At 45.3% G+C, this 15,706-nt stretch overlaps 1 protein-coding gene across 1 annotated transcript in view; it reads right to left on the reverse strand.

Moving 5' to 3' along the window:
* Positions 1-3,946: 3,946 nt before the first annotated feature.
* Positions 3,947-15,706, reverse strand: part of CREB3L2 (cAMP responsive element binding protein 3 like 2) — a 128,272-nt gene continuing 116,512 nt past the window's right edge. Inside the window, exons 9-12 of the mRNA XM_061414833.1 lie at positions 11,712-11,811; positions 11,307-11,433; positions 9,410-9,626; positions 3,947-7,490 (exon numbers count right to left, since the gene is read on the reverse strand). Of these exons, the coding sequence (XP_061270817.1) occupies positions 7,415-7,490; positions 9,410-9,626; positions 11,307-11,433; positions 11,712-11,811 (520 nt within the window). The 3' untranslated portion in view covers positions 3,947-7,414. The remainder of the gene's footprint in view (positions 7,491-9,409; positions 9,627-11,306; positions 11,434-11,711; positions 11,812-15,706) is intronic.

Genomic DNA, 15,706 nt, shown 5'->3' on the forward strand with positions numbered 1-15,706 from the left:
AGTGAGGCCAACAGATAAAGAGATGATTGCTATTGAAAAGGTAGTTTGTAAAGAAATTTAAAAAAATAGAAGCTTAAAAAATGATGTTCATCTTTATCCAGAAAATAATCTACAAGAAGATTCAGATTACATATTAATTAGCAGGGAGGTGAATCAAGTTGAAAGAATATGGAACATTATCAACATATTCACTAATAAATAGTGAGTATTTTCTAATGTTTCTATGTCTTATAGTTTCCTAGCTTCTCCAAGTTTTATGCTATTGTTATAGTTTGTTCTATGCTATTATTATAATTTTTCTATAACATTTAACAGGTTTCAATAGACAATGAATACTTAATAAATATGCAATAATGATTATTAATATTAATTAAAGCTGTTGAAAATTTTTAGAAAAGAAAAGGTAGTTTGTAAGTTTCAGTTCCCAAGCACCAAGGTTGGTTGAGAAGCAGAGGAGGAAAATTAGGCCAGAAGCTTTACTGTAGTTTCTGCAGAAAGGAACAAGCAAGGCAAGGAAAGTAGCTTTAGGGTGGCTAGTTTAAAGAATTTCAGTGGGCTCTGAGGTGTAGAGGTTGTTTCTAGTGGTCTGGTCCCTGGTCATGGTGATTAGGGCAGGGGGACAGTGAGGTCCTGAGAGCTCATAAAGGAGGTGTTTGAGGAACCGGCTCTGGTTGGCATATGAAAGTTGTGCTTACAGGCAAGTCCTTTACTATGTCTTGGCTACCCCTGTGAGGAGCAGTCCCTTTCTGGGTCACCAAGGTCCCAGATATCAAAGTATTAGGAATACAGAAAATACAAAGGCATGATTAATACAGAGTATCTTCAAACTAGTAAGTACTGCCCCCTCCACACATCCCTGGAAAGATATCAGAATGTCAAAGAGGAAGTTTCCATAACAGGCTCGCAGAATAAGAAAGAGGGAGGGTGACTAAAATCCTCCACTGGGAAAGGACCCTTGTGTAAGAATAGAAGAAGAGACGGTCAAGGCACCCAGAGAAGAAAGGCAGCAAGACAGTAACGCACCCAGGAGCTCAAAGAAAGTTTCCACACGCTAAGAAAAAGAAAGTCTTGAGGGTGGGTGGAGCTCCAGGTAAGCGTGGTCCATGGCCTTAGTCTCTTAACATCTTGGCTACTTTTTCTAAGGTTAAATGAAGCCCCGCTTTCTCTGAGTGGAGAAAATTAAATTTGAATACAGAGACTGCAATGGAATGAAGGTAATTCTGCTTGAGTGCATTGACCTTTATCAACCATTTAACCATAATTTCTGGAGCATGAATCCAATGTTAGGCATACTCTGCGACTGTTCCTATAAAGAAGGATCCTTCTCTTCTGGCTCAGGACCAGGCCATCATTCTCAAGCATCCCGAGACAGGGAAAGAAAAATAAAATTCACGGAGTTCTGAAATCTAGTTAAAGAATAGTTGTAGGAGACAACGAAAATAGCAGTCAGGCAGCATAAATCTCCAGAGAATATGAGTTTTCTTCCTGTGACTGGCTGAAAAAACAATTATATTTCTCAATATTCCTCCAACTGAGACTTGGATTCAGCACTTGATAACATACAAATTGCTGGTTTGAGGCTCTTTTTTTCAATTGCACTAGATAGTTAGGAAAGAATGGCTAGGCACACATAGGCAGATCCAAGCTTATACAAAAAAACTTTTAAAAGCAGAATATCAAGGATTTTCAAGACTGGACAACTTTTTACTATTTAAGAAAAAATATTTTTATTTGCAAGAAATGGAAATACAAAAGCATAACAATTTAAATTCATTTTTTTCCAAACTAAATACAAGTATCCTACAAAGCATTTGCTTTTTTTTTTTTTTTGTATTTACTTAACTATGATAAAGAATAAAAAGCCATTAAAAAAAAAACAGCGTGATAATGACAGATAATAGACTCACAATATATTTAGACTTAAACATTACTGGTCTATATAACCTGTTACCAAAGAGAGAAAGCTCAGCCTGTCAGCACAAACATTAAAGCTCATGGTTGATTATAGTCCAGAATCTGTTCAGTATTGTTTAAAAACTGTCACCCACAATTTGTCAAAGAGTGCTGGTGTTTTTCGTAGACTCAGAAAATATTCCGTCTGAAAGGGAGATTTGCTGAACAGTGTAGGCCATGGGTCCATGGTGCAAAAAGTTCATGTTCTCAGTCAGCTGGTGAGCAAGCGAGAGGAACAGAGAAACAGCTAAAATTGCTGGTGTTGCTTTCCCAGGATGCAGAGGCTGCTAGCTGTAACTATAGAGGATGGGATGAACTGAACAGATGAACATCTACACTATAAAGCAAAAACCCCTCAACTTTGCACAGCGGGGCCAGCCCAGGGAGTAGGAGGCACTGCATTCTCCGCCCAGAGGAACTTCAAAGCTTACAGTGTGCTCACGCAGAAAGAGATCTGTTCAACCTAATCCACAAATTGCTGCACCTCCCATATCACTTAGCTGTTTATCATCTCATAATAATTAGTTGCCCTTGTTTTCTCTCTCTATAACATTAAAAGACTTATTTAGTATATGTGTGCATGCTAAGTCACTACAGTCATGTCCGACTCTGTGATCCTATGGACTGTAGCCCACCAGGCTCTTCTACCCACCAGATTCTCCAGGCAAGAATACTAGAGTGGATTGCCATCCCCCCAACCAACCCTCCAGGGGATCTTCCTGACCCAGGAAATGAACCTATGTCTCTGGCAGCTCCTGCATTGCTGGTGGATTTTTTTACTGCTGAGTCACCAAGGAATCCCTTACTTAGCACCCAGCATTTAGTAAGTGTTCAAGAATTATCATTTTCCTTCCTTCCAGAAACTCAGACATAGCATTCCTGAATTTTCTGTTACCCAAAATGACAACATGAAATATGTCCTGTGGTAGGTGGTACTGACCCTTTGGCCATGGAGACATGGAGCCTGAATCCTCAAAGGTACTGGATTCTTCTCTGCCAAGAAAATGTTCTGCTCTGAGGATTTATAATACCTTGAATCCTGGCTGGCCATTTTCTGATGTAACTGCACCTTGGAAAAATGGGATTTTCCTAATGGACGTTACTCTGTTTCTTTTCTCCTGATGTATAGATGTGATCAAGGCTCACTTTTAGGAAACCAGTTTTTGAGCCTTTGGAAGTTTCGTCATCCAAACCCACTTCAATTTAGTACTACCAGGGTGTATACAAAAACTCCCAATGACAAGGTGGCCCTCAGTCATCCTGGATCAAATATAAGGCACATGTAACACACAAATGAGTATCTAAGACAAGGGAGGAATGTATTCTTGTGTGTATCTATGTGCATCTATGTGTGTGCCCACACAAGGGGTGGGGGAAGGGAGGGAAAGAGAGAGCTGGCACTGGGGCCTTTTGAATAGTTACTGATTAATGAAGCTTCCTCAGGCCCCTTACTCCCCAATATCCACTAGGGCCTCTTGCAACACTCTTTCTTGGGAATGAATGACAACTCAATGAATGAATGGGTGAGTGAATAAAAGAAGAATCTGAATTCTGTCTCTGGCTGCTTCACAGGCCTCTACTCTTTCCCAGAGCTGTCCTCCCAGAGGGTCTTATCCGATCACATGTCTCCTAACTGTCTCAGCTAAAAAGCATTCAAAGAAAACGACCTTGACCAGAGCACTACCTGCTAATAGTCTGTCTGCACTGCAAGCAGGAGAGCTAGTGTCTGGAATAAAGACTGGACTCCACAGAACTGAATTACTGACAAGAGCACTTGGCAGAGAAGGGGGAGGCTACAGCCTTCTCCTCCATCTCCCATTTCCCCAGGTTAGCAAGGCCGCACGGATGCTCCATCTCCCCGATGGGAAGCGGGAGGTCTCTGAGCGTGCACCCTGTGCACAGACGACATGTGTGTTCAGAGGAGCTGGCCCTGAGGGGCCTCTGATCCTTGTCTTTTGCTCAGTGTGAGAACACAGAGGAAGGAGACACAAAGTGCAAAAAAACCACAAATTTTTAATAAAACACTTGTGTCAAAAATTCTGGACACTGACTCACTGCCAGAACAAAGGTGAACCAGTTCAACACTCTTGCTCCAAGGACACATGAGAATCACAGCCCTCTCTTGGCATTCAGGCATGAGGAAGGAAAAAACCCCACGGTATTTATAGTTGGTTTGTAAATAAGTTGCACTAAAAGTTGCTTTCACAATCTGCAAATGAGGTCTCTAAATCAAAATCACTTATACTAATAAAAAGATTATCTAATTTTGCCTATACTGGTGTCAAAACTCATCCCCACCTCCTGCCCAAAAGGAGCAACCTAGTTCAGCTGTCAGGTTTTTATATAACACTCTCTTTATGTGAGCTAGGCTCCAGAGTCCTAACACTTCACAGAAATCCTTTCTTAAACTTGGCACTGAGGCCTTTCATTTACAGTAGCCATTTCTAAGTGCAAAGTCCAGAGCTGTGAATAGAACCACGCTGGGGAGTCTGGGTTACTCAGGTCTCACCCAGTGAAAAAAGTATGTGTTCTCTGAACTTTTTACAAGACATCTCCTCCACTAGGCTAATCAAAGAAAGGGAAGAGGAAAACCTGCTGACATGATGGAAAATATATTAGTATATTTATCATGAACATTGATTCTTTATGATTGATGGTTGTGCTAACAGTCTCAAATTTTCCAAACCTGAGGTTCCAAAGCCGAAAGCCTGCCACTATTTAACATCTTCAGGGCTAACCAGGTATTACTGACTCATCTATGCTATGGGATGGTTCTGGGGGGAAAACAAATCCACTGACGTTGTGAGCTTAACCCTGGAAGAGAAAATGTGCACATTAACTATTTAGAACCAATCTGGTGTTATCCAACTCTTCTGCATCCTCTGGACTCCATTACATTCTCCTTAAGGGGTAACTGTTTAGCTCCTCTTCTTCGCCTGAGCAAGGAGTGGGGAGCGGAGGTCTTTCTCAAAATAGCAGCAACTGGTCCTTGGGTCCCCTTACAATGGCCATTTGAGCCCTCAGGCTGATGTCCTCAGTCTCTAGACATAGATTCAGTTCTGGAAGAATGGCTGCCCAGAGATCAAGCCCTGCTGTTTGGAGGGCTGGAGAGAGTGAGGTCAAGTGAGGAAATAAAATCCTCAAGGCACTAAGGATGGGCCCTAGGAGTTGGTTGTCCTTTGCCTTCTTCCTCTTTACTCAGAAGAAGAGGTTTTCCACTCAGGCTGATCCAGGAGCCTTAAAAACCCGATCTGCTTCCAGTGTGTCAGTGGGTAAGCTGACCCATTCTCACCGACACAGGAAAAGCATCACTTTCTAATCATCCAAATACTAGAGTTAATAGTACCTTCTCACCTTCTTAGCCACCCTTGACCCCACCCCATGGGCTGCCTGTGCCTGATAATTACATGACACATTAAAGAGAGGGGTGGGTCAGTACTGGCCCTTGGTTGGCAGACACCAGCCGGACCCAGGAAGGTCTAGAGCAGAAGAGAAGGAGAGAGTAAAGCAGACAGAAACAGAAGGGAACAGGGCATGTACTAGCAACCCTCCTTCCACACGGCGCAGCCTGTCTGGTCTCACCCTTTGCTGGCCAATGGATGGGACAGCGAGAGGCGACCACTGGGATCCTGATCCAGATATACACAGCTCCAAGAAGAGGAACTTGGCCATCTCCCTGTCGGAACTTTCTCCATCACAGTAGGGAGAGAGAGGAAATCACTGACGGTGAGCCCTGAAGGTACCAGATCTGCTTATGAGTTCATTGTTGTTCAGTCTCTAAGTCGTATCTGATGCTTTGCAACTCCATGGGACTGCAGCACACCAAGCTTCCCTGTCCTTCAGTATCTCCCGGAGTTTGCTCAGACTCGTGTCCAATGAGTCCACTGCTTATGAGGTCTCATGGCAAATGTTAATGACGCCAAATTCTGTGGCTGGTATGGAACAGAGGGCCCAGGAGTGGCTTAATCTCTCCTACGTACAGGTTCCAATGACAAAAGAGATGAGAAAATCAGAGACAACAGAGTTCAAACTAAATGTGCTTCAGCTACTTCTAAAAATAAAAAACAAAATGTGAGCAAATTTCTTACACAAAATCTTTTACAAGCTAGGGAAAAACATTTAAGGGGAGCCTTCTACATTATACAATAAAACGTCTATTTCTATTTCTTATTTGTATGAAAGAGGAAAGTTTTTTTTTTTTTTTAAACTACAAAAGTTACTCTTAATCATTAAAAAAAAGAAGTAGGTTGGGGGATTAGGTCATGTCTCTTTGGGTGAGCTGCAAAGTGGCCAAACCTGACTAGAAAAGGTAAGACAGATACACAAATGTCGCCTGCTCTGACCCCAGGAGCAGGCCTCAGGCCCAGCCCTCTGTATGGAGGCAGAAGAGGAAGGGAAAGCAGAGGTGTCAGGGGAGGTGGGGAAAACTGGGCTAGCATGGCTGTCTGAAACGCCTGGGGTCAGGGCTTCCCTGGCATGGGCACAGGGCAGAAAAAGCACCTGTCCACAGAGCCTCAGACCTGAGCCCTGCTCCGTCTTCTCTGAGTTCATGCTTCAGGAGGACGCGTGCTTAGGGAGGTTCCCCAACTATAATTAGAAGCCTCCAGCAAAAAAAAAAAAAGAAGAAGAAAACACAAAACAAAACATGGCCTGGAAGAATGGGGAATCCCAGAGTCCAGGCCGCCCTCTTCGCTCCACAGGCCAACAGAGGACCTTGTGAGCCTGGAAGGGAGGCGTCCGGATGTCTTCAGTGGTCGCCCAGGGAAGCCTCTGCAAGCTAATAAATACTATTTACAAATGGGGAGGAGAAGCCAGGGAGGCAGAACTAGGGGCGTGTGGGGACACAGACTGTGAAATCCTACAAGCAACATGGTGGGGCAGGTTTGCCTGGAGTAGAGAAGCCTGATTCCTTCAGGCATTGCACTTGCGGCCTGAGAGTACGAAAGGGGCGCCTTGCTCCAGCGAAGGGGCCCTGGGCCGGGGCCCCGGGCAGAGCGGCAGGGGGCGCCCGCGGGGCACCGCAGAGCCAGGCTGAGGAAGGCAGGACGTCAGTCAGTGCTTCGCCAGAGCATCCTGGTATTTTTGTGGGGTCTCGAGTGAACAACAGTCAGCTCTTCTTCAAGGAGGCGGTCACACCCACCCCGGTGAGAATCGGGCCGTATCTTTTTGGCACTGTCGGTAGAAACAAGCCTGCTTGTCCCACCCCGACCGAAGATAATTGCCTATGGCAGTAAGCGAGGGACGGGGCGGGCTCCTCTGCAGGGAGGGACATGGGACCGGGGGAGGTGCTCTCTCACCGCAGGCGGAAATTCCAGGCCGTCCGTCCTCCCATCCAGAGCCAGGACCGCCGGTCCAGGTTTTCGTCCAGATTGGGTGGGCAAAAAGGAAAAGCTTATGACAAAAGGTGGTTTGGAGAGGTAAAGGCTAAGTGAAGAGACAGAGGGAGGTGGTGATAGCCTCTTTAAAAGGTGGCGTTCACTCTTCTGTCGAGTTCTACGACTTTTAGGGTCTCATTCCCCTCCAGGTTGGTGCTGACCCTGCGAAAGCATCAGAAGGAGAAAGAAGTCTCACCATCATGCTTGGCAGGGTGGCACAATCATCCCATGACTGGACTCAGTGGGCTGGCCCACGCACGCCTCTTGTCTTCTTCCCTCCCAGCAGCACTTCTCCGTTCCAAGGTCTCCTGCTACCTGCCTGTCCACCGTCCACATTCCTCCTTTATCCTCATGCCAAAGGAGACATCCCAACCCAAAGGATAAACCTGGTGGTTTGATACTGATTCCTTGTATTTTGCTTAAAATTACTGTATTTATTGAGGATAAATACCCATGCTAAACCCTGGGAAGGAGAAAATAAAAGGATAAAGGCTGATCCTTAGTCTAGAATAAACATTTTTTTTTTTTAATTTAGATAAAGATGAAACCTTTATACAGATTAAAAGATTCTAGATGAAGGTTAAAAAAACAAACCCCAAACTATCATGAAATAACAATAAATATAACACAGAAAATAAATACATTATTACATTGTGTAACAGCCTAGAACACCTTGTAGGCCGTCAGAGGAAGGTGATGAGGACTCTGGTATCAGGGAGACATCCCAGAACAAGAGGGATTTCAATGGGGCCTTGAATAGCGGAGAGAAGACTTTTGTCATGAGCCAAGTTACTGAAAGGTTAAGTCTTTTCTGGCTCCCAAGAGTAGTCTTCTCTGGCTTCTACAATTCTCTCTAGGAAATAATAGTAATATCTAACCTTGTAAAGTATTTCAAAGGATTTATATGTTACACTTACCTAGTTCTTAAAATAATAAGTGCTATAAATGTTAAATATGCATGTAGAATATAAATATATAAAAGTATATATAATTACAAACTTTCCAATGCAGCATTAGGGGAGGAAAGCTAAAAAATTTGAAACAAAAACTTTCCTACTTGTATTGGAATAGCATTATCTCTAGGAGGCACGAGTTCTGCTAGACCACCAACCACACCACGTATAACCAGGATTGTATGCAGACACTCCTTCCCATGTCATATAGTGTGCTCAGGTACCTCCCCTGCAGGATAACAATCCCCAGCAGTATACAAGTCTTTATGTTTATACAAGGACTCTTCCTCATAACTATCTAAAGGAAACAACTCATGGAGAATTGGAGACAAATATATGTTATTTTCAATAATAGAAACACAAGAACAGCGCCTCTCAAAGTGTCCTTCAGTATTAATATATAACTATCTAAGTATAATTAACGCATGTTTGCATGTGTGCTAAGTCACTTCAGTCGTGTCCAACTCTTTGCGACCCCACGGACTGTAGCCCGCCAGGCTCCTCTATCCATGGGATTCTCCAGGCAAGAATACTGGCATGGGTTGCCATGCCCTCCTCCAGGGGACCTTCCTGACCTAGAGATCGAACCTGGGTCTCTTATGTCTCCTGCCCTGTCAGGCAAGTTCTTTACCACTAGCGCCACCTGGGAAGCCCTAATGCATGTTTATTTACATGTAAATCATAAAACTACGTATTGACATATAACGTGACATATATGTATCTCTAGTTGGAAGGAAGCTTGGAAATGTGCCTTGAGGCAGCATTTATATAGCAAGTACACTGCTGTTACTGGACTGTATGTTTACTTGTGAGACTCTGAGGAGAGGAAGAAGACAGGGAGGAAGGGAGTCAAGCCCTTTCCCCAATTATTGGGGTCTCCACTGCCAGCTCCCCAGTGGCATAGCAGATACGGGGCCAGCTCTCACCATGTCTCTTCCCCAGTCTCTGTGAGGGCCAGCTGTTGACAGACAATGGACTCTCCAGAGCCCAGGTGCTGGAAATAGGTCCTGAAAAAGCCAAGGGTTGGACCAGGCCAATGGGAAAGTCTACTCTGCACGCGGCAGTTTGCTGATTCATAACCCACCATTGGGGCCTTAGAGGAGGCAAACCCGTGTCTGTTTGACTTACATGTGCTGCTGCAGCTCCAACAGCACTGATTTCTCCAGGCTGGTCTCATTTGAGATAATGAAATGGGGAAGATCCACGTCCGGCCTGGACTCCAGCCCTTTTGCCCTGAGCAAAGCAGAGCCTCGGTCCCAGCGTCCCAGCTCCCCAGCTGAGGCGGAACTGGGTGGCTCCTCCAGGGGAGAATGTTCCTCATAGATCAGCAGGTTCCTGGATCTCACTGAGAACAAAGTAAAGTAACAGGTGTTACATCACACCTCCCCCTAGATGCTCAGGGTGGGGAGAAGATGATAATTCACGGGTTCTTGTTGCCCAGGACTTAGGGTGCCAACTGGAGTTGGCTTTCTATAAAGGCTTCAGGATTTCAGAGTTTGGTGTGTTGAAAAATGATACCAATTATAAAGTGCTGGAAGAACAATAGAAGAACAAATACACAGGAAGCAAACTGCCACCCCCACTGCTTTGAAAATAAAACTCCCCTCCAGGCCACCACCACCACCCCCTCACAACCATCTGGAGGAGTCAAATATTTGGAGGTGTCCAGACTCAGCTAAAGTAAGCATCCTCAATGAGTAGGTCTTGCGCAAGGAGAAGGTACAAGGGCAGAAAACTGTGTTTTCATTTAGAAACTAGAGAGGAGACACAAGGCCAAAGCCATAAATCAAACAACGGAGACACACTCTTGTTTTATAGAATAGTTGCATAGCTAGATGGCTTGGGAGCAATTTTCTACAACATAGAAACTTTGCTCTCATCAACTTTCATTTAAATTTAGAGATATATGCCCTTGGAGGAAAAAAAAAAAAAGAATTCCCCAGGAGACCACTGAAATTATTTGTTGAAATGCTGGACCTTCTGTCATATACCTGGCAGAGACACACGTACCTCAGATGTTTCAGAACCACAAAATTATGCCTACCCTCAAAATCCAGTACCCCTAATTCCACACTTGTTCTTACTAGTGTATGTATCTATTTCATGATCCCTACATACCATCCCTTTATTTACCACATACTTAAAAGAGATCATTGATCTAGATGAGACTATCACATCTAACACCCGTGTCTCCAAATTCTCTAAATCTTGGGCATTATATTTTGTAACACGGGCTGACTGTCTCATGTCACTTTACAGATGCTTACTGTGGTAACATCATTCCCACTGAGTGGAATTCCTTTAAACTGTGATGGAAAATTTACGGCTCCCCCACCCCTTCCCTGCAAATGCACATTCCTCCCCACATCAGAACTCAAAAAGGTGGTGTCAGAATCTGCCAGGAACACAGTCTAGAGCAGAAGTCTGAAAGCCATGCACTGTGGAGCTCTAGAGAATTCCCAGTGGTGTCTCAGCCCAGTGTGTGAGGGGCAGAAGGGGAGACCCAACAAGTGGCCTGGGCACCAGACTTCCCATGGCCCTCTTCCTCCCTTCAGTGGGGAAGTTACATTTTTACCACCTTTTAAACATTAGGCTTTCACATGTAAGCAGAAGCCGAGGACACTTCCTGCAAAATCCTGGAGGTCAGAGTGATAACAGCTACTACACACTCAGTAATTTGGGGGCAGATGCTTGTGTTGATGCTATTCAATCAATGTTTTTTATGGGAGAGAGGGAACAGTGACTTTGAATTGTCTCCTCCCAAGGAATGGATATATATATGGAGATATATATATATATATATATATATATGCGTTTTTATAGAGAAATGATTTTGAGACCACTGCTCTGTACCCAAGGAGGCTTACGTAGAGCTATTTCAAACCAAGTGATTTAATACAGTTCTCCCATCAGAAAAAAAAAAAAAATTAGACTTTCACATAAGACTTCTTTCAGAAAGTTAAGCTTTGAGAAATGAAAGAGAAAAGAAACAAGACACCTCCCCAGCTGCTAAGCGCTGTCTTACCCACAGAGGATGTGTAGGGTTCCTGCAGGGAATGCTGGCTGGGCAGGGCCATCTTGGTGGCAGAAGGATAGGGCCCATAGCCCTGAAAGAAGCTGCCAAATGCTACGGCAAAGCACAGCACCACGACCTGCAGGGTGAGAGAGAACGTGGGAGCTGTCAATTCCAAGATGCACAGAGCAAACCTGCAGACCTGCAGCTCCTGGGAGGTCTGGAAAGACGACTCTCCTCTGTCAGGCCAGCAGACCGCACCCAGGTCATTCGCTGTCACATCATAGGAGAGAAACAGCCTCGGAGCGAGCTGTGGTTCCTCCAACCCCCAGCACTTGGACATGGCAAGCTGGGGAGAGGCTGGAGCCTGGCGAGTAGGCCGGGTTGGTGACGGTGCTCTTCATTTGGGAAACTCACCATAAGGCATGTGCCAGTCTGCGTGCCGGCCAGCTTGCAGGTGCGAGAAACCTTGCCCATCACCAAAGTCTGAAGCTTCTGCAGCTGCTGCAGGAGAGTTCTGCAAACACAACAAATGAAAACCATGAAGGGCATCTCAGAGAGAGAACGCTTGTCAGTGATCTCCTCCCCAGGCTCCAGGGAGGCTCCTGTGGCTTTGTGTCTGAATCAGAACACAGTACCAAGAAAAAGGTTCCTCTGATGAAGACACAGACACCACTGTCTTCCAGCACCGGACTTGCAGAGCTTGTGGGGCTCAGAATCTGCCCCCATGAGCAGCTTGTCCATTCTATGCTGTTCTAAGAGTCACCTTGATGCTCCCAAATCACCCCTGATCATCCCGGGATCTGTTTGTCAGCCACTGAGAAAAAAAAGAAGCAAGAATTGGTTGGGGATGGTGACACAGAAGAACTCGTTTACCCAGGAGAAGAGAAATACCAAAGAAGATGCAAGAAAGGAGAAAAGCGTGGAGAAGGAGATGCCCAGCGGAGAACAAGTGAAGGGGTGGCCAGCAGTATCACTGAGCAGCAAGTGCTCAGAGAGCAGATCTAAAGAGAAGGCGAGAGACAGAGAGGAAAACAGGAAGGGCAGGGAGGCCAAGTGCCACAGGCCCCTCAAGACTGTGGTCCTTGAAGGCTCACAGCACCTCGACAGGCAGAAATGAAGCCCAAATACGAAGGAGCAAAGAAGCCGGCTCAGCTGGACACAGGTTCAGAGCCAGGACCCCAGAAGCCATGCTCTGATGCAGGTTCTGATGTTTCTCCAGGGAAACACAGAGAGGAGGAGTTAAAAAAAAAAGAGTTCTGCCCCAAATGGGACAACTGCACACAGCCTTAAAAGGGGAAGGGTTGGGGATGAGAATAGTATGTTCTGTTCTGGGTGACATCAGGTCACAAAAGGAGCAGACAGTGACATTCCTTGCAAATTCTGAACAGTGCAGCCACAGAAAAGGATCTCCCAGCCCGGGCTCCCAAATTACAGCCTTGGGGATGGATTCTGTGTGAGCAGCGTAAAGAGCTGAGGCTGCTCCCTGCCCCCATCCCTCTTCTCCAAGCCCAGGGCCCTTGGCAAAGTGGAGAGATTTTTCAAGCAGATGATTTGTTGAGTCTCAAAGAGTTTCAGAAAATTCATGCTGTGAGGGTGACACGAGAAAGCCAGACAAATTCACTGGAAAACATCAGCAAATCACTCATTGGCAGAAGAATTCTGGGTGTTTGCAGATACTGCAGCCCATTTTGCAGACAAGCAAAATATTCCCAAGTCTGCAGCTTCCCTCAACCTCCCCATCCATGACCAGTACCAATGAAATGAGTTCTCCCAGGTTTAAGCCAGGTAGGGACAGGTTGGCTGTAAGAATGATATTGCTCTAGCTTAAATGGATAAGATTAGGGCCAGAACTGGAGCCCACAGCACAGGCAGCACAGGCCTTCTGAACTGAACAACCCCTGTGGGGTTCCACCTACATTTTTACCTTGTACAGTGGTCTTGTGTGTGTTTGTGTGTTTAGTTGCTCAGTAGTGTCCAACTCTTTGCGACCTCATGGACTGTAGGTCACCAAGCTCCTCTGTCCATGGGATTCTCCAGTCAAGAATACTGGAGTGGGCTGCCACTCCCTTCTCTAGGGGATCTTCCCCACTCAGGGATCGAACCCAGCTCTCCTACATTGCAGGCAGATTTTTTACTGTGTGAGCCACCAGGGAAGCCCCAACAGTGGTCTTAATGTAAGCAAAACAAAATTCATCCCATTATTTAACATCATTAAATTCTATTAATATGGAGGTCTTTTTAGTACTTAGTCGTAAGTTTTCTTGCTTTATAGTAATCTAGAAGCGTAACCAAAAGTAGTATAGACTGGTTTACATTTATATATACTCAAGCAATATGTTCTTTAAAAGAATTCTGTGTGTTACTCAAGGCTGAGTAATACTAATGGTGTGATGACTTTAAATTCTCCTTTAGGGAACTGTGTCACTTGTGACAACATGGGTGAACCTGGAGGTCACTATGCTAAGTGAGATAAGCCGGATAAAGAAAGATAAACACCATATGGAATCACTTACACGTGGAATCTTTAAAAAAAAAAAAGAGCTGAACTCAGAGTAGAAAGTGGTTGTCAAGAGCTGGGGGAATGGGAGACAGGAAGTTTGGTAAAAGAACACAAACTTTCGGCTCTAAAATAAATAAGGTCTGAGGATCTAGTGCAAAATATGGTGACTACGGGTGATAAGCCCTGGAGGAGTACATAGCAACACACGTCAGTATTCTTGCCAAGATAATGCCATGGACAGAGAAGCCTGGCAGGCTACCATCTATGGGGTTGCAAAGACAGACATGACGGGGTGTGCACGCGTGTGTGCGCACACACACACACATACACACACACAGGATAACACTGTATCATATAATTGAAAATTGCTGAGAGCAGAACTTAAATGTGCTCACCAAAAAATAAAAATAAAACAAGGTAAGTAGGTGAGGTGATAGACGTGGTCATTAACTCAATGTGAGGAATCCTTTCACAATGTATATGCATATCATTATGCTGTACACTTTAAATATCTCACAAATTTACTTGTCAATTATACGTCAGTAAGATAGAAAAAAAATCAGAAGTTTGCAGCTAAAGGATCTTATGATGCAGCAAGTTCCTTTCCTCACGCTTTCTCTCTTCTCCCAAGAACTCCCAAGAGCACCGCCTTCTTGCACGGCTGCCATTTCAAAGCTGAGAGCTGAGTGACCTCTGACACACGCTCCTCCTGGATGAACGTTTCTTCCGGCAGAGCTGACATCTGGCAGGCAGTGGCATGCATTTTATTGACGACTGTCTGTCGTGCCAGCCCCAAAGGCCTCTCTGGGGTCTCCCTGCTATATTTCTGGAAATCCTGGGGGCAGATGCAAAGGCGAGCCCACAGATAAGAGCCACGTTTGACTGCACGGCACAAACCTTTTCTCCCGTATTCTGGCCTCCTCTCATGTACCAGTTAACAGGCTCTTTGTCAGCAGCTACACTACAGAAAGGGGCCTCGCTGTTTCCTTGGTGGCCTGCTGAAGGCCATGTCTGTACCGCCAGCTGCCACTCTTGATGGGCACCCCCAGCTTCCACGGGGCACCCTGCTGCCTGCACTGCAGCACCAAGGTGCTGAAGCTCAGCTGTGCTGTGTTTAGGGTGGGGTGGGGGGTCATCCCTTCATCCAGACTTCCATTAGACAGCAGATTTACAGATGTTACCAAAGCCATTCACTTTTGCTCTGAAGTTTCAGGTGTGAATTTTTTAAAAATGTAATGTCCTGGTATTCTATTTTATTTAGCGGGTGGCTGCACCAGGAGGCGGACATGGGGGATCTTAATTCACCCACCAGGGATCAATTCTGTGCCCCCTGTGTTAGAAGCATGGAGTTTTAACTACTGGACAGCCAGGAAAGTCCCTCTTAAGGTGTTTTTAAAAGTGAAACCACCATTTCCACTTTTACCAACAGTCCCTACAACCTTCCCACCCGTTCCCTGCCTCTTGTCCAGTCTTGAGAGCATGAATTACTGAGGAAACCAGTTCCATGCAATACTTGGAATCACTCCTCCCTTCCAATTTCTGATTGGGATCACAAGGTCTGGGACCCTATCCCTAGGATGAAGAGTCTCCCAGGAGGCTCAAGAGTTCATCCTGAAGGCAGACCTCTAACAGGCCAACACACCTAAGCCCTGATGGTATAGTACCTGAAGCTCAAATTGGGCCCCCAGCCACAGGTGTAAATGCTGCCAGTTTGGAAGAAGGACCATCTAGGTCTGACTGGGTGAGCAGGGAGGCCTGTATCTTTAGAGGTGTACGATGCTTTACTTGGCATTCATCAGCACATCCTTTCCAAACTCAAAGATAATTATGTGCTGAATCCACCGTAAATGAATCATTGTTTAATGGCCCCTGATTTCTAACAGTTTATAATGCAACTCTTTAAGATAAG

The sequence above is a fragment of the Bos javanicus genome, chromosome 4 (genome assembly GCF_032452875.1).
Source record: "Bos javanicus breed banteng chromosome 4, ARS-OSU_banteng_1.0, whole genome shotgun sequence".
In the NCBI taxonomy this organism is placed as follows: Eukaryota; Metazoa; Chordata; class Mammalia; order Artiodactyla; family Bovidae; genus Bos; species Bos javanicus.